General features: G+C 34.4%; 2 protein-coding genes across 3 annotated transcripts in view; one reads left to right on the top strand and one right to left on the bottom strand.

The window, feature by feature from the left end:
- The window catches only part of LOC106160953 (26S proteasome non-ATPase regulatory subunit 1), a 142805-nt gene that overhangs the window by 1953 nt on the left and 116225 nt on the right, over positions 1-24627 (bottom strand). Inside the window, exons 21-27 of the mRNA XM_086997288.1 lie at positions 9502-9618; positions 8321-8423; positions 2663-2832; positions 2066-2248; positions 1793-1850; positions 1268-1377; positions 832-882 (exon numbers count right to left, since the gene is read on the bottom strand). Coding sequence (XP_086853414.1) covers positions 832-882; positions 1268-1377; positions 1793-1850; positions 2066-2248; positions 2663-2832; positions 8321-8423; positions 9502-9618 — 792 coding nt within the window. The remainder of the gene's footprint in view (positions 1-831; positions 883-1267; positions 1378-1792; positions 1851-2065; positions 2249-2662; positions 2833-8320; positions 8424-9501; positions 9619-24627) is intronic.
- LOC106178670 (D(2) dopamine receptor A) overlaps positions 5571-24627 on the top strand; it is a 68755-nt gene continuing 49698 nt past the window's right edge. The window contains exon 1 of one of the 2 annotated variants that reach the window (XM_024076437.2): positions 5571-5774. The gene's annotated coding sequence lies outside the window, so the exon portion shown is untranslated. Of the gene's footprint in view, positions 5775-13814; positions 14123-24627 lie in introns of those variants that run through there. The other variant, XM_086997296.1, reaches the window with a different exon arrangement.

Here is a 24627-nt window from a genome sequence, read left to right as displayed (position 1 = left end):
CTTTAAAAGTGCAACTTAAACTCCATCTGATCTGTTTTTCGAGATACTTAAAGGTTATGTTAAATCAGTTTAGTGAGACTGGTTTATTGGTGACTTGGGTGTCACAGGTCAACATAATAACACAGTATCTGCATTCCTCAGATGTGTAACAACTTGTGTACTTTACACCAAAATTAAGAAATCTTTTTTGGCAAAGATGTGAGAGGTGTTTCAGTGACTCTCATTAAGCAGTATCAACACATCATGTGTAATTTTTGTGGCACATGTACTGTTAGGAGTGCAATTCTTTCCATACTTATCATTCTTCAAAAATCTCTTCCAAGTTTCCAAAAATTGAGAATTTGTTTACACATCAGACATCTAGACAAGTTCACACCAGAACTAACTTTGATATCAAAGGAAATAACTACACGACATCACAATTATGGTCAGCTACCCTTCCGCCCTCTCACAGAATTTGAATTCCCAAGTTGTGCTACAGAAAATGTCTAAAGATTCAATCAGCAAGTAACCAATTAAAGTAAAGCCCCTGATGTGAACTGGAGATGAAGATGTTCCTCAGGTAGTTTTTGACCATCATTTGATATTCAATCACCAGCATATTTTTGAAGGAATACATTCATCAACAACAGAACTTTTTGGTTATCCTACCATGATGCTTCCAACAAGCTTATCAGACTTAGTAACATTCTTATTCAACATTTGCCATATGACACATACCAGCCATGATCGAAGTAAGGTGATGGCAACAGCACCATTTTTACAAAAAGACTTAATTAATTGTTTAAAACTAGTTGCTCAGGTTCTAACAAGTGACCTCTATTTACTTACATCTTTCAAACCCTTGTATTTGGAACCTTCTGGTAGGGAGACAACTCGCAACTGAAAGAACAAATTATTTAATTATCATTATTTATATTAATGTAATATTCATTCATGTATATTTTAAAAAGAAGTATTTATGTAATCTTATTAAGTACATCAGTGCTGAACATAACCTATTATCTTAACTACTTTAACTACTAATACATTTTGTATGGATATATACAAGCATGTTACTAGTACATATATGGCCCCATTCAGAATAGGGGACTAAGTAGTCTAAGGGTCAGATAATATTTCTGGACCCCTACCTGTGCTGTGTGACCAATGCCTATTGACCATAGGTCTAAGGCTGCCTTCAGAACTCAAGTAAAAAACACAAAATTCCTGGGTACTTTAACTGAGGTCAAACCTGATTTATCACCTTTCATATTCCACAATTTACCTGAGCTCTCATCACTCTGGCTGGGTTGTCCAACATTTCAAAGGCTGGCTCTTCTTTCTTTTTTTCTTCCTTTTCTTTCTCTTCAGCTTCCTCTTTCTTTTCTTCTTTTTCTAAAAAGCATTAGTATTATACCGGTTAATAAAACCCTAACCCAGTTTTATCCAATAATTTAAAATGCTAATTAATAAGTAGAGACTTTGAATTTGCTCTGTAACTGTAAAAGTTTAAATTGCTTTCAATTATTATAATATTTAATACATTTATATAAAAAATAAGGTCAGTGTTAAAATGTATTTATTTTTTAAAATAAAATTTTACAGTGCCACTACATCTCTGCTTTGGCTTAAATACAATAAACCTAGATAGGTTTGAGGTCATTATGGTTAAACTTTTTCTAGGCTTGCTATTAGGATCACTGTTATAGTCAACTTTATGAGGGAATCTACAGAAAATTTGCCCAAGTCAACAGCTTAATGTCATCCTGAACATGGAAGAGCAGTGACTGAGTCACCAGCCATCACCAACCTTTCTTCACTTCCTTCTTGTCTTCTTTCTTCTCAGCTTCATCTGTCTTTTCTTCATCCTTGATGCATCAAAAGGCAATTACAGTTAAAAAATTTCACCAATTCATGCTTTTAATTTAATAAAATGCAACAAATATGGCACAAAGGCTAGAAAATGTTAACTGGAAATCAAACTGAAAGATCTGTACATACATAATAGAGTTCTTTCCATTTTACGGCTTGAATTTTAAATTTTTCAGAAATCAAGTACCACATTTAGGATGTCTACACGTACCACCTCCATTTTCTCCCCTCCTTCTTCTTTCTTCTTATCAGCTTCTTTCTTCTTCTGTTTGGCTGTGATACTGAGTACGGCTGTCTCGACTTTCTCCCCCTTCTTGTCTTTCTTCTCCTCTAGTGGCGGAGGGTAGGCGTAGGTTGATGGCTTGGCATTACTGCGGAACTGGCACTTGGGCATCTGAAGTATACCAAAAAAATGGTGAAAATAAATCTGGATGCTTCTTTTCAAAAGAATTAAGTTACAAAAGCTGGTTCTGTTGTACCCATCTTTTCTAACTTTCAACTGTCATTGAAAGAGTTTTCATGCAGCTAGTGCCCATGTGTCATAAATTTTTAATGCTTCTACATATACATGTATACTGTAATATTTTTTTCATTTTTCATCAAAATTATATTTCATTATTTTACTATTTCTATCAATAATAATAAAAGAAGAAAAATAACAGCAACTACAACAAAATCATAGCATAATTTATACAAATCGAATCTTATACTCCTATCAATCATAAAAACAGTAAGCAAAATATCAATTCTAGATGATGAGGTAGTCTCCACATGTGTAGAGTGACCACCCCCCATACCACCAACCCACCTTAAGGTCTTTGTTCAGTCCAATGATGGCAGTAGGGGTGAAGGCCAGGGCCAAGAAGTGGGTCAACGGGAACCAGTACCAGAACTGTTGGAACACCAGGAATCCCACCACCGCAGACATGTTAGTGTGACCAGTACGACTCTGCAGCGACATGGTCACATTACGGCCTCCTGAAGTAGAAGAGTGACACAATTTTATTATCTAACTGGACTCTTTATAAGGAACAGAGTTGACGTGTATATACTTAGGTTGTTTCCAAGTATTTAGGGAGAAAATAAGCTCAGTTATTCATTCAATACACACACACATGCACAATCACACTGTATGATATATCCTTAATTCTTACTAAGTTTTGCTCTCAATTTTGTTCATGAAATTCAGAAGTAAAAAAGACATGCTCAGTTTATGCTGCATGCAGTATTCCACACGTGTTGTCAATTTTTCCAGGAAATTTCCCAGAATTCTACCCAGGCAACATTAGCTCAATGTTGATCACCCTCAGCCCACGTTACTTAAGGTCAGTAGATCCAAGGGGGAAAAAAAAAAAAAAAACAGACACGCCCCGCAGATGTTTTCCTGTTAACCTGACCTGTGTATCCTAAAGCCTGTTATTGCCAGGAATTTTCCCAGCATTTCATGCCAGGAATTTCTTCATTTTATTTTGTACTTAACTCAGCATATACTACCCATGGTCATCTCATTGAAATAAACAGGTCACAAGTACATGATGGATCTTAACTGGCATGTTTACTTCCAAAGTCTTCAAGTTTGATGGCATTTCTTGATTTTTCTTCAATGTGTCAGCTTTGGAGAAGTATGTTAAGCTCTGAGAGGGTCACAGGTGAAGACATAAGAATGTTTAAGCTTACAGGTATAGTTACTTTACAGATACAGGGGGAGGGGGTAAGAGAGTGGCTGATTCAGGAACTTAAATTTCAAATTCACTTTTTATTCACTTACTTATTTTATTTTTTTTTTTTTGGGGGGGGGGGGGAGCATAAACTTTACCATGAATGCCATGACATATTTGTACATTGCACTTGTATCTTTCAAGGTAAATAAAATCTTACTACCCAAACAAAACAATAATATTTCTGGGGAGGCAACTTGTTGTTAACACTTAATATAAACTGCAAAACCCTGACCAATATTCTGCCAGTTTCAGAATAATAGAAAACGCAATAAATTAGACAGTTGTGTTACACAACTTATCCATTATTGTGAGAGTTTATCAAATTTGTTACAAAAACTTCAGTCAAAAAGTTTCACAGCCAAAGAAAACACCTTTGGTAGAAAGTATGTGCTTAGAGAGAGGCAAAGGCTGGAACTTTTACATGAGACTGTTATACCCAATTAATTACAATCAACAAGAAATATTTACAGCTGGAATATTAACATTTACATATTTGTCAAACACCAAGAACATCAATTTGAAAAATGACACGCCCCTGAAACTGTGAGATACTGGAAACTAAGGGTGCATTCCCAGGGATTTAAATCAATCCAGAGATTTAGATTTAGATCGACCTAACTCCCTGGTGGTTCACGCTAAATTGCAGTCAGCCGAGCGCGCACCATAGTTAATTACCCCCTTACAGCTTTTAGTAGGCGGGACAGACGCTTAAGCCGGCTAAGCTGACAGTAATCTAGTGAGACTCCCCACAGGGATAGATCTATCTAAAATTTATGGGAATGAGGTCCAAGACACTGTATACAATATTAAATGTATAACATGCATAATAAGAAATAATCATTGTTGAATGTTCTGCAACTGAACACAAACAAAATCCATGGCCTAGAGGCAGATTGCAAGAGACTTGGCTAAAGTTGCAGACATCTTAAGACAAAAGTTCAGCACCCAGACAAATGGAGGGATCTTATAAGCTTCCTTCCCCCCACTGGGGGTAATAGCCCTAAGTAAGAGTTCATCCATAACTGGCATCTACAATCATTCATTATTTGCTAAACAAGACCCTATCTAGGCAACCAAACTTTAGGCACAGTACCCTCTTGGTCCAAATTTCTCTAAACAAATTCCTCTCTGTTTCAAGCAATGGTCTGTCACAACAGCCTGTTCAGACAAGAACCACTTTGGACTGGGTTATCAGGCTAAGATCTGTCACTAAACACCAGGCCCATTCAACCTGGCTCTACTGTAGATTGTCTTAAATAAGACTAACTTTCCCTATGCATTAGATATGAGGTCATATGAAAAAAATACATTCCTCCAGTTATAAAAAGTTATACCTGCATCAGCAAAGAAACAAATTGATTATACAATTAGGTATTTAAATATATGATGTTCAATGGGTTTAATCTGTCCACATGTAATTTCATAGCTCTATTTGAGAGGTATTATTTGTTGTTGCATTGTAGAAAGTTAGGCCCGTAACTTGGGGGGTGGGGGTGAGGCGTTCAAACGAAATGCCCTTTTTGTCAGGAAAAGATTCACTCTGGGTAAATTTTTATTTAGGTACAAGATTGTTTTATGGTAAAATGTCTTTTTCAGAAAAAGAATCCTCCTTTTGAATTTTCTGGCTACGAGCCTAAAAGTCATATGATTATCCATTTAAAAATTTTAATATAATATTAGATAAACACTTAAACACAAACTAAGGGCAATGTGTATGGGAAAATATAGACATGCTTACAGATAGGAAATATTACAATTTAATACCGACTCAACTAGAATGCCAACATCTGCTTACACCAGGGAAATAAGCTCGGTTCATAACTGACCCCATGTGAAGACGCCCACAGGCTCTCACCTCTCTTCTCTCACAAACACAACCTGTCAATTAAGTGTAGATCTACGGGCAAGTACAGATGAAAGAACATCTCCCAACTTGTGTACAGTTGATGATGTAACAGTTGATTACACAGGTATGTAAATTTGACTTGACCTTTTCTTTCTGTTTACAGATCACAAACAGCCAAGTCATTTTAGTCAGAATCTGGAGTGAAGTGTATGAGCATTTCCAAACTTTATTTTCTGTTTACAGTCTGCATGGGGGTTTCAGTGTTTTAGTCCCTGAAATTATTCTGGATTTTGATGGCTGGTAGTAAAGAAGTTAGCCATAACTTCAATGGTGGAAAAGTTTGAAAGTTCTGGGTAAGTTTTGGATTTTTACTGACACTTTATAAGGTATTGTACAGATAGGAATATTAACAAGTTCAAACTCCAGTCTATGCACACAAAAAGAAAGGTTATTTTCAGATTTGAATTTCTCAGATAAGTTTTGCCTTTTTTTCTTTAACTTTTCTACAGTAAAAAGAAACAATTTTACTAAAAGACAATCAACCATAACTTTGCAAACCATTTGATAAAGAAAAGGAAAAAAATCTACAGAGAGTTGGGTTTTGTTTCTTTTTAATATTACATGAACATAAACCTTTATATAAACCTCATCATTTTTTTTTGTCAACTTTGGTTAACAAATCTAACTTTTGATCTATATGATTCCAAACTGATAGGAAGCATGATATTAATGAACAATCTAACTGTCAGAACAAATTTCTCCATAATATAAGCCACAGTTTTTCAATATATTTTGCGTTTTAATGAAAATTAAAATGGAACATTGGTTAATTAAAACTTCCACAGAAAAGAGAAAGTATTTTTAAGTCAGAAGTTCTGAAAATGTCAACATGTTACATGTAAATTGAGGTATTTTTGCAAAGGACCTTGGTGGGAGTCAAACTCTGAATTTCTTGAAAAGACTGAAAAATGTCTTGCCTTCAATACAAAGGGAATTATATTTTAGTATGAAATAAAGTGAGGACTGTGTTCTGCAAGGAGGACTCACCCCTCACTTCTCTCAAAGCAAACATGTTACTCATTCCTATAATATCTTTAAACACAAAAACTTGGAACTGTCTTAACTTTATTTCATACCAAAATGAAGAAAATTCTCACACCCAAAAATAGGAAAAGTACAACAATATTAACATAAAAGAAACAATCTATTCCCCAAGGAAGAAAAGGTCAGGTGCCTTTCCAAGAGAGGTTACATCACATACGCGCGAGTGCATGTGCACCTGATCATAACTCGTTACCTCAACATGGAAATCCAATTAATATTTTGTTTCTAGTTGAGTTTTGAAATGCTGATTTGATTAAGCCCAAAGCCAGGAGAAATTGTTTTAAGATCATTTTCCACATAGTGTGTTTCTAGTTGGTTTTGGAAATGCCGATTTAATTTTAACTTGCCACAAAGTGTAACAATTTCAAGGTTGTGAGTACACTATTTTGTGTCTAGTTTTATTTTTACCACACAAGCTCAATGAAGTCCAAAACTTACTGAAACTATCTCAAGATTGTGCTTGTTTGTAAATTTTAGGGTTACAAAACTGTTCTAGACTCATTCTTCTAGTTGCTGCAGTCAACCTACAGTGTATACATTGATACTATTAGTTTTTTAACAGTTCTTGAACAAAGTGCCATGCAAAGATCATGTATATACACAGGCCATAGTTTCTTCTTTTTCTACTTATTATTATATGACTGAAAAGCAAATTACTTCCTAATTAAGAGATTAAACATTTTCCCAGCCAGTCCTGTAAGACACGATGTTTCAATCCTTCATTATATCCCTGATCAAAAAATTTACTCTTCAATTTTTTTTTCACTTCCTTGTCATCAGTGGACAAGAGACCAAGTATAGACCTCCACCTGGAAATCATTACCTGTGTCCTTGACTCTAGTCACCAGAGTCAGTAGGTGCTAATAACCCCAGGGCAATACCAAGATCTTTGTATTCAGGTACAACTCATCCAGTCTCTCTCACACAATAAAACAATTAACACAGAGGCTATTAATAGGTTGATAATAATCCTGACAAACAATACAGAGACTGAGGCTGACCAGTTCAATGTATCAGTTCAGTTAATGTGTTGTCACCCATAGGAAGGTAAGGTGGGCACAGAGGGGCAGGTACATTCCTCCCCCCCCCCCCAAAAAAAAAAAAAATAAATAAAATAAAATAAGTGAAACAAGACTAGATCAAGTATTTTGTTAAATTCAGGACTGTGGCTTATACATTAAAGTAAAATTGTCCTCATCAACTATTTTATATTTGTCAGGTAGAAAGAGGCAAATGATTTTTTTTTGTTGTGCTTCCCCCTCCCTTGCCAGAAGCAAGGTGGGGGATAACACTTATCTATCTACAGGGGCGGATTTAGGGCGTCTTCTGGGTCTTTGTCAAATTTACATTGACGGGTCTCTAATTTTTTCTGTCGGAAGACGGTCAAAAATGGAAGATGGATCAACAAAGATAAATCTATCTATCTATCTATATCTATATCTATCTATCTATCTATCTATCTATCTATCTATCTATATATATATATATATATATATATATATATATATATATATATATATGTGTGCGTGTATGTGTGTGTACTTTTTTAAAAGTTCTTTATGCAAGCAAACAGAAATGTGTACCGAATTAGCCAGAGAGATGTCTGTGAATATCTTGGGGAAAAAAAAGGAAAGAAAATTTCTCCATGATTGTGGTAAAGATACCCGCCCCCCCCCCCCCCCCCCCCAAAAAAAAAAAAAAAAAAAAAAAAAAAAAGAATATTATTATTAAATAAATAAAACTCAGATCAATTCCAATGCAATCATTACTTCTCCTGTTACAATTGTATAATTACCTGCGTCAATAATCCCCTGGGCAGTGATGGCTCCAAACTTGGCCATAATGTCTTCATGTTTATCAGCAATCACCTTGGCGTACAGTTCTCTGAACGATTTCACCTGTGAAATTATCGACAGAGATTACGACAAATACATGTAACATGCAAGTAAACAATGAAGAAAAAAACAAGGCTAACATTGAAATAAGCCCACATCACCTGGATGCTGTTGTCCTGTATGTGGTTTAATTTTCCATCCATTAATTGTTTGAAACTACAACTGGATGAATAAAAATATTCTGCTAACAATGAAGGTATGTTATTCACAAGCAGTTTAATCAGACTAGATGTGTGGCAACAGATATGCGGAAATTAATATGGCTGGATTTCATTTTTAAAAAGAGAAAGACAGAAAAAAGAAGATATGCAACTGGACTTCATATTCTCTGATCTAAAATGTAATATAAAAGCACGCGTTGTATCTCCATACAGTAAAATGTCCACAAAGAGGCCTCTCTGCCTCCAACAACTAAACCCATGGTAATAAAAGTAATGTGGTTAGATTGGCAAGAGAGTTGAGAAACCCCCCCCCCCCCCCAAAAAAAAAAAAAAAAAAATTCTACAATAAAATAATAATACTGTAATATTAAAAAAAGAAATCTTTTAGTTTCTTTTCTCTCTCTCTCTCTCTCTCTCTCTCCACACCTTGGGTGTGTGGTACATGCATTTCATAGTAAAATAAGTGAGCTATGAAGACCATCAGTGGAGGAAAAGACTGCTGAAGTGTTGTATGAGGCAGTAAGCTAATGTCAGGAGAGGCTGGATGAAGGATACCATTAAGTCTGTGTTTCCTGCCTATAACACACTCTCTGAGACGTCTCAATGTCATGTCTGATTTGGTGAACGTGTTAACGGCACACGCTGGAACACGGTTTTATTTCTGGCTGACTGGATTTATTGTTGAAGCTGTTTTTTTTCTTGTCTTAATGCAGCACAGCTGCTTCAGATTTAATACCAGTCAGTTAACATCAACAAGGATATAGCAAAATAGCTGAAATTGATAATATTTCATTCTGATTTCCTTTTCTATTTAAAGTCTGTCTAGTATCATATATAAGCCTAATAACATCAAAGCAAAGAGGATGAAAACAACCTCTTATGGCATAGGCAAAGACTTTATAAGTATAAGTGTGTGCTACCTTAGAACTGGTGACTTCGTTCTGCTGAATCAGCACCATGGCACTGGCGATGAGCGCCCCCTGGCGGACATAGTTGACTGGGTCGTTTGTCATTGGTTCCAACAGGGCAATGGCATCCTGGGAAAACAAACAATGTTTATAATTAAGCATGGTATAAAAAAAAAAAAACATTAATGATAACAACCCTATGAAACCTTAATCTTTGGAGTTTTTGTGTGGATTTGTTGAATTCCCAATAACAGCAATAAAATATGTAGTTTTTAGGATTAAATCAACTGAACAGCAAAGCAGAGTGACAGACAGATGCGTCAAACAATGACAACACCAGATATGACACAGACTTGATCAGGACATACAATGACACATACAGTGTATGCATATAAAATACCATATTCACCAAAATACCAAGAACCAAAGAAAATCTTCAGGTATACCTAATATAACCAAACTTAAAATTTATTAATAAGTATTAAAACAGCATTTACTCCTAGTAAGGTAATATAATAATGATCAGATTTCATTACAAATCCCTTTTCAGGCGTAATGTTTTTTAATCAGCGTTATCAGCATATCATGAACTAAACAGCATTTAAATATTAAATAACAACATTCCTGTAGGTTTCAACATATCAAAAGAAGACTGCATGGTTCTTGTTTAAATGAGAGAGAAAGTTTAGCCAAAGTAGCAACTCCAATGATGCAGCTTGACAGGCATTAGTTGAGGTCGACTTCAACTTGAGATCCCGGAAAATTTCAAGTAATTCTAGGTCACTGCAGAGATGGGTTTTCAAAATGCCAGATATAAGATACCTTGTTAAATGAAAAGAGTGAAAATCATCAGGTAAAACAGCAATGAAACATGTTTGGGTGTGAAATATTACATTGAAAATAGTACGGGCAACAAAATGATGTATTGATATGTCAGAAGAATATACCTATATTTCAGAAAACTGTGGCATGAACAAGCGGTAAAACATTAAAACATTGCAATATGTACAAAGAATAAGACAATCTACATAATTACATAAACAATAAAAATGAATAAACATAAATTAATCTGGCTAATGTGATAATCAATGTAACCAAAAGATCTTTCATTCCTCTTATTATTATTTTTTAATAATTTTTTAAAAATTCATTTTAATTGTTTAGGGGATAAAGAAAGATGACTGAGGAAAATTTGTGATTGTGGATCTGAAAACAAAAATCTTGTTACTGTCCCGCTATGCACCCCATGTTGTATTTACTAAGTGAACATGCTTGTAAACAATTACAGAACACTTATTGACAGAAGCAATTTGTATCCAATGATCCCCATAAATCTGAAACAATTTCATAAATAATGAAAACTGATCATCACCACAAGCTTATCTGTTATATGTCTAAGATTAAAAAAAAGAGGAAAACATAATCACAACTGGCACAGCTAATCCTAAAGCTGTCAGCATGAAAAGGTGTGATAATCCAATAATCTACTGTACTCAGAAATAATTTGTCAACCTCATAATAGAAAAACCAAGGTGTAAAAAAGTTGAACTTAAGTTTACTCATCCTATTTAAATGTATTCTGACATGCCCCTGGTTTGAACCCAAGGAGAAAGGAGAGGTGAAGGAATTGGTACTGAGTTTCTCTGCAGGCAATTTTATTTTCAAATCATAAAGCTTCTTTACCAGATTTCTACTTGCTTTTTTTTTCTTAATAGTGAGGAAAAAATTGTTAACTATATCCTGTCAAATATATATATACCAGTATGTTCCATGCTGTTTCCTTGTTCTATCACACAATGGAAAAACAATTCTGATATTTCTCTTCAAAATCATGTTTACGTAAATAAATGTGGTTACACATTCATTGTTTACAACCAGAAGATACTGTCCATAAAATATGACAATAGCAGTAAATAGTGCAAGTGGTGAGACCATCATAAAATTTTTCATCTAAAATAACAAGCATTTAAACTGCCCTAATTGTTTATAGTCCATTTATATTTTAAAAGGAAATTACGCTCATTTCTTTTTTTGACCCAGAAATAATGAGGTCATACACATAAATGTTCTTATAAACCACTTGTTAAAGCACATTGCTACAAACCATGACAAATATTGATACATTTGGTATCATTGTCACCTTGATGTCTGGCAGAACCTTTATCAACAGAGAATATTTTAGAAGGAAAATTATCACAAACATTTAAAATAAAGAAACAGAATAGGGCAATAAAATCATATTGTAAGTCTATTGCTGATTTGATGAATTAACTGATAATTTTTTCTTGCCAATTGCCTGCCAGAAACTTAATCAGCAGCAGATCAACTTTACTGTGTCTGGATAACAGAAACATGCAGGTAGAGCAGTTGTTACTTGATTTTACAATTCCTTAAGGTACCGGTGTAAGTTATTTTGCCAAAATACAAACACATTTAATTTAGCATTAGACAAAGCAGCTGGTTCTTGAGATGGTTTATTATGGAGAAGTTGGCCACAGTGCAGTAATGAAGAGCTGAGGTATAATATTGTCTGACTGTACATGTGCTGTTTACCCTATGTGTGTGTTTGCCTTGGAGAGCACGTTTGTTTGCATGTACGCATACAATATACCTGTATGTGCAGACAGTGTGAATTAGTGTTAAATGAAGACGTGTCTGTGGCATGTGCATGTGCATTCGTGCACGTGCAGGTTGTGTGTACAGAACACACACATGGCTATATGCAAGCATGGTGAGGGAGTCCATAAAACAAAATATATTAAACGGTTTAACCGACAATCATATACATGTACAACTATTCCAAATAAATGTAGTTAACTTAAATGCAAAAAGGGAAGGAACTCACAAGAAAAAAAAAGAGAAAAAAAATCACTTTCCACTTACAGTTATCCTCTTTGGGGCCTGTTTTACAAGAGAACTTTTAGAGCCAATTTTACCTTTCAAGACCAATCAGCAGAAGTCAAGTTAATCAAAACACTTCAAGTTTTATAGCAAAGAATACATAGCTAATATTCCAGACCAATATTCACTTATATCTTCCGCTATGGAACTTTCTTGTAATAAAGCAGGCCAAAGTTTTAGGGCTAAAGTTCTTTTGGACACGAACTCAGTCCTAGATCCATGGAGTCAAATGTGAAAGGCACAATTAAGGGCCACTTCCTGCCGTCCACACCTTTACAGGTGTGTTCTTAATCAAAGGCTTGGCTTGACCACATGGTCTAAACGGGAAGCACACCTTGTCATGCCATACCTGGACAGTACCAGGAAATTGTATTCAATTAAATGTTGTTTCATATTAAGAATATCATTTATATCTTTTCCAATTATAGTGAATTATTGGAATATCTTATCAACATCTCTACTGTCCATTTGACTTGTTTTTGTTTATTCTGTTATAAATTAATAAAATTTAATGGAATAATGCTCTGAATACAAAAGAATAAAGAGTCAGAAATACCAATTTGCACTTTAATTTTGAAATTCTGAAAAACCGAAGAAAAGGACTCATTAACATATTCCTTGTTTCAAAGCACCATGAACTGTCACAAATAAAAGAACCCATGCCTAAATAGCTGTTCCCAATTTCTTTGAAAATTTTCATTTATTTAACACATACATCAATTCACTGCTTAGGGAATCTGAAAAAATTATTATATTGTGGTTGGTTAGCATTACATCTTTACTGATTTTAATACAAATTTAACATTTTGCAAAATTTTTTGCTGTTTTCTCATTAGATCTTTTACAAAGGGAAAAAATAATAAATGATGTCAACCGATTTTGTGGTTGTGAAAAAAAAAGTAAAAAGAAGTGATGGCATATAAAATGCATAATAAATTTAAATTAAGATTTAATGCCACTGACATACAATGTCAACACATCATATTTATGATTAGGGCATAGAGGTTTGATCAACATCTTTACATGTTATAAACAAGACTGCAAATCAAAGTTGAACTTCCTGGCTGACCAAGTCCATTTAAGTTATAATTAGTAATATCAGCAAGGCCTTTTTTTATTTTCTTCTAAAGGGCAATGGTCCTACTTCCACTGGCTTCAGGTTATTTTGATGTGGGGCTTTCATAGAGCTTTTTAATAATGATGTTCAGGTCTAATAGTTGTCTCCCTCACGACTCACCTGTCCTAATTTTCATAACCTTTCTGCCTCAAGGTACCCCTTATAGCCTTAAATAAAATTCTATTTACTGAGCATTTTTTTTTTTTCAAAAAGAAAAGCACTGTATTCCACATCTTATTCCATCATTCCCAGGTGACATATTCTCAAGGTACCCCCCTTCTCTAGCCCTGCGGTGGTGCTCTTTAGTAAGCATGTTCTCACTGGGAAGACCAAAGTAATGCTTGCAATACCAGAGAGACCACTGGAGTATCAGACACACTGCAGACAAAGGCCATAGTGCTTGCCATACTGAATACAGCCACAGTGCTTGCTATACAGAATACACAGAAGCTGATGGTGGTTTTAGCTCTTCACAAAGACTTCAGCATTGGTGAAAAGAAAAATAGTTCAAGAAAGCCAGGTCTAAAGTTGAATTAAATTGATGGAGTACCTCCTAAAAAACTTACTGACATAGAGGCTATATTTATTATTCTGTGGCAGTCCTTATCAAGTAAAGTAAGTATGGATATACCTTTATATTGTTATTGTAGATAGCTTGAAACTTTTGGAAAAAACTCAAATGTCTTGATATTTTGCAATAATGGTACATGGTGAGGAAAACATGCGTTTTGGCACTTTTCTGGAAGCCAAGATGCATAGGTTCTACAATCTCTGAAAAGCAAATGTTTTTACTGGAGTTCACGCTCTGCTTGTTCTGAAAGGCAGTGAAATGATTTTGCAGATTTGATGTGGACAGTTTTCAAATAATAAGCTACTTCATGTTCATCTATCTAAGACTTGAAATGATTCTGCAGCTTTGGTGGAGAAAGAAAGTAAACCTATAAGCACAGTTTCAGTAATTGCCAACCTCTGTAGATGTACATGTAGGTAAGCCAATCTGCTGAACACTTTTAAGTTCATGGTAACATTTCAACCACAAGGAAACCAAAACCTTTAAAAATGATCTCATATCATAGTTTTGCAGTATGTGTGTTGTAAGAAAACAGAAGTATAAAATGAACAAAGCAGTGCCAAAGTGGTATATTAAGCAGGAATATGATGACTATTTGTCACATGGCAATAATATCCTAATCTGATATCTGACAAGTTTCTACTTTGTAAGGGAGCGTATCTTTCCAACCTGACAGTTCTTTGGTTCTTATTAGGAAAATGGTCAATAATTTAGCCCAAAACTAAACCATACTGCAATGTCAAATCAACCTTACCAAATTACTTTTTTTTTCAAAGAATATATGGAGTGCCCGACCACTAAATGCCATGGCAAAAATAAATTGTCCAACAATTAACTTGACCAAATGCACATAAAAGGATATTAATTTTTCTCAAGATATTATGATAATAATGGATATGTACATCACCCAGATAGAATAATGACACCAAACATAATCCTATCAAAATTATGCGTATAGCTATCAAAAAGGGAAAGAGCCTAGTGACAATATAGAAAACTCCATCTGTCAAATCAAACATATTTTATTAACCAATCCATCAGCTGATATCTTCCTGTTGTCTGATAAACTAGATCAAGTCAATTTCTGGAATTTCTGAATAAAAGGCTTTGAGTCACATGGGTGAGTAGATATGGAGTAATGCTTTCAACTAATAATAGTTTCTAAGGCCATAGACTAGCATAAAGTGATATAATATTCCTTTTATCCTTTTCTAGGCCATTTTTAAAATAATCTATCTGCTATTATGGGGATTTAAGATGGCTGTTTTTCTGTTATTTTCTCCTATCACAGAGAATATTAGATTATTTGCTATTTACTTCATAAAGACTGCAGCATAAGGGACATCTCCCAAGAGAAAAATTAAGGTCAACCAAAAGGCAGAAAACATGATTTTATAACTTTGTTTACAAAAACATCTTCTAACATGGGTACATATCTCCTTGTTTTCTTTTTTCTTTTCTTTAGAATTCATTTTCCATCAATAGGTTTTCATTGTGTATAGTAAAGAATAGGATGTATAAACATTAAAATGAAGAGGCTCTGGGGAAATTAGAAGTTGTTCAGCAGATCGTTACATACATACTACAGACTGCTTTATTTCACCAAGTTTTTGGTCAATTATGTCTTCACCTTCATTATAACACAGTGACACAGGTTTTTTTTTCATGCTTTGTTTTTCCTCTGGTTTCATTCATAAGTGCAGTTTTGTATTCCACCTTGGTTCGGTTCGGTTTCTTCCAGGCAAGGGTGTGAAAATATTGCAGTGGCTTCTGTATAACCACAATGTTATCATACTCAACACATTAAACTGAAGAAAATAAATCCGTTGAAGGTTGATTGCTCCTTCACAAACTCTTAACTTTAAAACTTAATAATAACTTTTTTCAACACCAAATAAAAATAACACTGAACTAGACTGGTCCTGTTGATTGCTGTTGAACAATAAAACTGTACAATAAGCCTAGTTCTGAAGACAGACTTCAAGCAGTTACAAGTAGATTGCTTCTCTACAAAATGTGGTTTCTGCAAAAAAAAAGGCAACAGACAAGAATGATGCATTCATGACTATGTGGTGTGGTTTTCTTGGTAATGCCTCAAAACTGTCTTGCAGCTGGCAGTCACAATGCCTACACACAGGGTCGAGTCTGGTATGGGGTTCAGGGGGCTGTTTAGGCCAATGATATTTTTGCCTCCCAAAAAGTCGGAAATCTGCCAATAGTTAGATAAATTGCATCCCCAGACATAAACTTATTAATTTGATTGCAATCAGTGTACAGCGTATTGCTTTAACACATACTGTGGACTCTATACATATTAAAATCAACCTCCTCTTTATCAACCAAATACAGTGAAAGAGGACATAGCATCAGGGGTAGAATAAGAACGTTCCATATGAACAGCACCTATTATTCTGAAATTTCCATGTCATTTTCAAAAAGTTATTAATCACTGACAGAATTTAATGTGATTGCCTGAAGCTGGAGGTCATCTGTCTGGTGCCAGTGACCCCAGGGCAAGCCAATCACAGAGTGGACATTGTGGGCCAGTGTGTAGGGCCATTCACACTAGCAAGTAAGCCACGGTCCAGTTAACCCTGATAGAACTGCTGTGGAATAAACCCACTTTCTTTGCATTCACACTAATACCAGCAGTGACTTTCACCAATGGTGCTTCCTATTGTTCTCAAGAGAAAGAAATATAAACAACATGGTGGGAATTGCCAGTGTGAATGGCCTTCATGTTTAGGGAAATGTAATATTAATCATAAAGAAGACCCTCAAATTTAATTGATGGGAAGTGTGTTGCTTGGTTGATTTCTATCTCTGACTCCTTCAATCAGTCAGACTGGTTCAATAATGAGTCTGTTTCACAGAATAATTTTGAAACCGAAAAATTTGTTCTTAACTTAGTTTTAGTCTACATTGAAACAAGAAAAGAAATCATTCAAAACAAGGCAGCAAAGCTGTCAAATGTACAGACAAAAAACAGAAAATAAAGATGCAAAATAGGTAATTTTGTCAATTTTGATGCAATAATAAATAATGCTTATAATAGCACTGTCAGTCAACACTGAATTTTAATCTTGCACAACAGGTAACATGGTCAATAACAGGAGCGGACCCAGAGATATTTTCTGACAGTATTACAAAGTATCTATGTTGATCCATCCTCCATTTTGATGGTCTTCCAACAGAAAAAAATAGATACCAGTCAATATAAACTTAATAACCTGACTGTCTTCAGGAAGACCCAGAAGATGGTCCACCCCTTCAATAAAATTACAGTTTCAGGACCATGAGAATTCAAATTCACACTATGAAACTCTCAATATTTGAAAAATGATGACAGTGCATAAAATAATATTACATAATGTTTAAAGACATAAAAAACAATACAACTGCTTATGTGGAAATACAGAAAATGTGCAGAGCCCCAGGCAGATGAGAGTTAAAAGTCACAAATGCAAGTGTTTGAGAAAAAATTATAAAGGAAAACATAACAAAGCTAGAAAAGCACTTTGAGAGTGCAGACCTCTGCCAAGGCAGCAATTGTTGATTATTATTGATAATTGATTGATTATTGTTCCAGACCACCACCAAAAATTAATCATTGTCCTCTTTGGCCCACTTCCGACAGTTCCTGAAAATTTCTGCAAAATCAGTCCATAACTTTTTGTGTTATGTGGATGACAGACAAACGGGGGTGAAAATATGACCTCCTTGGCAGAGCTTGAGGTAAATATAATTCCAATGAAGATGCTATTCAAACTTTTAATCTTCCAGTTTGATATATATATATATATATATATATATATTATTTAAAACTTATTTGCAATATTAAACAAAATTTACCTGCATAATTATCACTGCTTCCTTATTATTAATCTAGCAGAGAGCTTTACCTTTGGGAGTTTATAGGGAAATATCAACAAGTGTGCTTTATGTAATCTCATTTAATGGCCTATTAAGGCAAATGACTTTATAACTCTGAAATTAATCTAGTGATACCCAAGGGTAATTTACAGACTGACCCACTCAAAGGTCTTTCGGCCCATAAGTCACACCCTAAGAAAAGCACAAAACCATAATGCCCAAAATAGGAGACTACCAATCCTGATGCAATAATACATTATGTTTAACTGCACAGTCAACATCAACTTATGCACAACAGGTAACACAGACGAAATTAAAAGCATAAGGCTTCAGGCCCATCGGAGTTCAAGTTTATACTTAGAAAGTGCCAGAATGAGAAAAATGAAAATTTCACAAAGAATGCATAAATTCAATAAAAATGATAATCCAATAGAGCTGCTTTTCTCATATGAGCTGAAGGCCAATCCTAAAAATCGTACTTGTAAGTTAAAAATGATAATAAGTAGCACAGTTTTCTTTTCATAATGTTTGCAGTAGCAGTGCAAAAAGATTGTTGTCAATTTTGATGTAACATTACATAATAAATTAGAGAATAATTATCACCAATTTTTGTTTATTGACTATAAATAGGATGGACATGTAGAAAATATGATTACCATTCGGCTTCATGTCCATGGGAGCTCTGAGTCCCACAATGAATATGCCAAAAAGATAATGAATATTACACTAAAATGTATAGCTTCCAGAAAAAGAAGCCAATTAGACTGCTTTTCCAACTCAGGCTGCATTTTAGTCCTGTGTTTCTTTTTTGAAAGTTTGACAGTCATAAGTAACACAGTTTTCCCATAATGGTCATCAAGGCAGCAGCACCCAAAATTGTGTTTTCTTCTATTTTGATGCAACATTACATAATGCTTAGCGGCATAATGACCATCGATTTTTAATAATAAAATATATGTGTCATGAATTTTCAGAAAATGTGACTAGCATGGGTCTTCAAGCCCGTGGAGGTTCTAAGTCATACATTGAAAATGCCAATATGTGAAAAATTACATTTTCACAAAAAAACTGCTTAACTACCAGAAAAATTTACCAAACAGACTGCATTGCCTACTGAAGCTGTATTTTAGTCCCATGTTTCTTTCCTGTAAGTTTGAGAACAGTAAGTGACATGACTTTCCTTAAATGGTCATCATGGGAGCAGTGCCCAAAATAGGGGTTTCTTCAAATTTTGATGCAATATTACATAATGTTTTACAGCATAATGACCATCCATTTTTCATAATAAATGATACCTGTCATGGATTTTAAGAAAATGTGACTAGCATGGGTCTTCAAGCCCGTGGAGGTTCTAAGTCACACCTTGGAAATGCCAATAAGTAAAAAATTAAATTTTCACAAAAAACTGTTTAATTGCCAGAAAAATTTACCAAACAGACTGCAATGTCTACTGAAGCTGTATTTTAGACCCATGTTTCTTTCCTGCAAGTTTGAGAACAGTAATTGACATGATTTTCCTTAAATGGTCATCATGGGAGCAGTGCCCAAAATAGGGGTTTCTTCAAATTTTGATGCAACATTACATAATGTTTTGCAGCATAATGACCATCAATTTTTAATTATAAAATATTAGTATCATGGTTATTCAGAAAATGTGACTAGCAAAAGTCTTCAGGCCCATGGAACTTAAAAGTCACATATTGAAAATGCCAAAATGTAAACAAGACAGCACTGTTCTGAAATGGGTTTATTTCCATTTTTAACACTATTTTAACATAAAACAAAATAAACAGTTTACTGCCATTTTTATATGACCAATGAAGAAAATTGATGAGATGGGAAAAGTATCAATAGAACAGTGTTAAATGTCCAACTTCCTCCATTCTGAGATTCTGAACATAGTGGATGAATGCATCTGACAAACTGCAATGATATGAGTTTATTTCCATTTTTGACACTTTATTACACAATACACGATAACAAGTTTACCATCATTTTTATGTAATCAGCTAAAAATTTTGTAAAGATGCAGGAAATATCAAACAAACACTTTTACATTTCTTATTAGTTCAATTATGAGACTGTTAACATGCCTAAGAATTGAATCTGTGGAATTGTGAAAAAACAGCATAACTCCTAAAATAATGGCCCGATTATACTGATTTTTGAACTCAACCTGCATTTTAGCAAGATTGACCACTCCTGTGAGTAAAATGACAATTGGCCAATCTGTTTTTCTTATATTGTGTTTACGGTGTTGCATATATGCTGAAAAAAGTGGAAAAAAAAGCATAACTTCCCTAAAAATTACCCGATCATGCTGATTTTCGAACTTGACCGGCGAATTATGAATATTCATCAGTTCTGTAAGTTTCAAGTCAAAATGTAATACAGTTTTTCACTTATCGTGTTTACGGTGTTGCATATATGCTGAAAAAAGTGAAAAAAAAAGCATAACTTCCCTAAAAATTACCCGATCATGCTGATTTTCGAACTTAACCGGCGTATTATGAATATTCATCAGTACTGTAAGTTTCAAGTCAAAATGTAATACAGTTTTTCACTTATCGTGTTTATGGTGTTGCATATATGCTGAACAAGACAGCACTGTTCTGAAATGGGTTTATTTCCATTTTTAACACTTTTTTAACATAAAACAAAATTAACAGTTTACTGCCATTTTTATTTGACCAACTAAAAAAATTGATGAAATGGGAAAAGTATCAATAGAACAGTGTTAAATGTCCAATTTCCTCCATTCTGAGATTCTGAACATAGTGGATGATTGAATCTGACAAACTGCAATGATATGAGTTTATTTCCATTTTTGACACTTTATTACACAATACATGATAACAAGTTTACCATGTTTTTTACATAATCAACTAACAATGTTGTAAAGATGCAGGAAATATCAAACAAACACTTTTAGGCATCTTATTAGTTAAATAATGAGACTGTTAACATGCTTAAGAATTGAATCTGAGGAAATGTGAAAAAAACAGTATAACTTCTAAAATAATGGCCCGATTATGCTGATTTTCGAACTCAACCTGCGTTTTAGTAAGATTGACCACTCCTGTGAGTATAATTACAATTGGCCAATCCGTTTTTCTTATATTGTGTTTATATTGCATTTATATTGAAAATAGTGAAAAAACAGCATAAATTCCCTCAGAATAGCCCAATCATGCTGATTTTCGAACTTGACCTGCGTATTATGAATATTCATCAGTTCTGTAAGTTTCAAGTCAAAAGGTAAAATGGTTTTCCACTTATCGTGTTATCGGTGCTGCATATATGCTGAAAAAAGTGAAAAAACAGCATAAATTCCCTAAAAGTGACCCGATCATGCTGATTTTCGAACTTGACCTGCGTATTATGAATATTCATCAGTTCTGTAAGTTTCAAGTCAAAAGGTAAAATGGTTTTCCACTTATCGTGTTATCGGTGCTGCATATATGCTGAAAAAAGTGAAAAAACTGCATAAATTCCCTAAAAGTGACCCGATCATGCTGATTTTCGAACTTGACCTGCGTATTATGAATATTCATCAGTTCTGTAAGTTTCAAGTCAAAAGGTAAAATGGTTTTCCACTTATCGTGTTATCGGTGCTGCATATATGTTGAAAAAAGTGAAAAAACAGCATAAATTCCCTAAGAGTGACCCGATCATGCTGATTTTCGAACTTGACCTGCGTATTATGAATATTCATCAGTTCTGCAAGTTTCAAATCAAAAGGCAAAATGGTTTTCCACTTATCGTGTTATCGGTAAAAGTGCACGGCGACGGCGACGGCGGCGACGACAGACGCAGATGATGGCTATATGTACAGACACATCTGTGTCTGTACATAAAAATTAATATTGCACTTGTTTAACATTATTTATATAAGAAAAAGAATAAGACTTGGTGCATGTTTTAGACCCATGGTCACTCTATTTTAATGGATGTATACTGAACTGAAGCAGATAAACTCTTGGTCCTAAGATCTCCTGTGCGGCCAGGTCCAGATTGTCTAAAATTAAAGCTAGGCCAGTTATAAGCCTGAGGACTTTGACCAAAGTTCAAAGATGTGACAGTTTCATCATGATTTGATGGTGACAAAACATGTGACCAGTCAGAAAACCATGTCTTTTCCTGATCCAACAGACTGCAGTGACACAGTGAAACAAATGAATCACACATTTAACGTGTACTTCTCAGAGTAAAACATGATACTCAGGTACATATTAAAAAATATACATACTCAGCAATGACTGTTTCTTAGTGTAATTTTTGCAAATGTATTTGTTTTCTGATACTTTCAAAATTTACTTTTTGGCATATTCCCATCATTTTTCTCCGAACTTTTACATTAATTTTTTTTTCAGATTGTTTCCTAAAATGTAATTATTACTGTTTTCCATATAATCTATCCAGATAGCTGCGTTGAATAAATTACCCAAAAAAAAAGTTTCTTAAATATTATATTTACATTTTCTACTCTCTTAATAGAAAGAAAGCACAAACTGAAATTCTAGTAAACATGCACATAATCAGTTAGGAAGTTCCTGAAGGAATTCCAAAATAAGAAAACCACAACAAATTTGATCCTTAATTGAAACAAAATGAAATAAAACTTGAAACTAAATAGATACATCTAAATACAAAACTATTTTGAACACCTGCCACCAAATGGCGAAATAACATGACTATATCGGTCAGCGGGATAAATTTAATAAATTCAATAAAGGCAGCCTCCTCCTACCTAAGTTCCTTGGCAAGCATGCACAAAAATTGCCAGAGATTTCTGGATTGCATGAGACACCCTGTCTCTGAGGAGACTGCACTGACTACCAGAGACAGTAATTCAATAAGTTGAGAGATAAATTGGAAGATGTTGATGAAGTATACTACTGCCAAATACCTGATCACTGTAATAGAACTGCTATCACCTTGTGATTACCTGTATTAGATCAAAAAATCTACTACCTGTAGTACACAGAAAGAAAAATATACTTTATCAAGCAGACAAAAGAATTTGTCATAAAATATATTTGCTATAAATGTAATATTTAAAACTACATAAATGACAATCATTCTCAAACAAATAAGAGAACCTCCTTGTTGACTAGATTGTTTGTTTTTCAACAAGTAGAAAAAATGTAAGAACTTCAATGAATTGGTGACTTTTTTTTCTTTTCTTTTTTCTTTTGAGAACCCCTCCTTGTTTGTGTAATGGAAGGTGACAAACATATCTTATTAAAAGCTGTGGTCTTGAGATCTGTTCATTATCACATACAAAAACCATCAGCAAACAAATATATCCCAATGTCAATGAGCCTACAGCACATATTCACAAGTTCTATAATACATTATAACTTTTAAATGCATCGCTCCATCAGTCAAAACAAAACTTAACAGCTACGGACACCACAAAAACAATAGCTCTATGCAAATAACAACATTTCAGATAGCCTTATTATTATAAATTAGTCCATAAATTGTCAAATAAATACAAATGATACTCTGCCTCCACAGTAGTTGGAACAACACTTCTGAGAAGAAAGTCATTAAGACAGTCAAAGCTGCAGTCATTCACCTGCCTTGTGGTTTCTGTTAACACTCAAATAGATAGCAAGTGTTAATGACTTCACTAACCCAATAACAAACATCTGCCTCGACAAAACAATCTCTGAAAAACAGTCACTGATAATGTCTAGTCCAATAAGGGCGTATTCCCATAGATTTCAGATCGATCTATCCCCGTGGGGAGTCTCACTAGATTACTGTCAGATAATCTGGCTTAAATGTCCGTCCCGCCTACTACAAGCTGTAAGGGGGTAATTAACTTTCGTGCCCGCTCGGCTGACAGCTATTTAGCATGAACCCCCAGGGAGTTAGGTCGATCTAGTTTGGATCGATCTAATCTCTGGGAATGGGGTCTAAGACAGAATGAGTACAAGCAAATCTAAAGAAAATCAATAGCAAACCATTGGCAAATGTTTGAATTTTGCTCCCCCAAAATTATTTTTGTTTTGATCATAGACAGAAAAAAAAAGCTAAGGCAAATAAACAAACAAACAAACAAATAAATAAGTGAAATTCTTGTCTTGTTCAACCCACTGCCTGTTCCTAATAGGATTTCCTTTTGTGGATTGGTGACTACTTGATCTTTTCAAAGGGCAATAATTATCAAACTTTCAGAAACATTATTCTATAATCATAAAATTATATTTGTGGTACGTGCTTTTACTTCATGGAATGGGACAATGGAGTGGCCTGCTTTTTACTTTAGTTGTACTACCACTCAGTAGGAATGTCCTAACTTTAAGAAATAACAACTTAAAAAATACAGTAGCTGTAAAATTCACAATATTCTTGAAATTACCAAGTTATTACCATATATGGTCATGAGGGTATACAATGGATAAGTGATACAGGGGATCTCTTTGTGGTATATGGTCTTTAGAGTTGAAATAGTCAAGTGGCAATTTAAAGAGCTGGCAATCCTGGCCATGGTCATTTGGGTATAATGGTCAAGTGGCACTCTATGGGTCATTCATTTATGGTGAGTGGAATCACACCAACTGGTCAAGTGTAAGGAACATCCTGACATTTTGTCCACTCAATTATTTTCTTGATCAATCTCAAGTTTCCTGCTGAGAAAAAGCACTTGCCAACACATACAGAT

Source organism: Lingula anatina, chromosome 10 (assembly GCF_051362555.1).
Source record: "Lingula anatina isolate TDL-2025a chromosome 10, LinAna3.0, whole genome shotgun sequence".
Classification (NCBI taxonomy): domain Eukaryota; kingdom Metazoa; phylum Brachiopoda; class Lingulata; order Lingulida; family Lingulidae; genus Lingula; species Lingula anatina.
The sequence above is the reverse complement of the archived record's forward strand: the minus strand, read 5'-3'. Positions and strand labels throughout refer to the sequence as shown.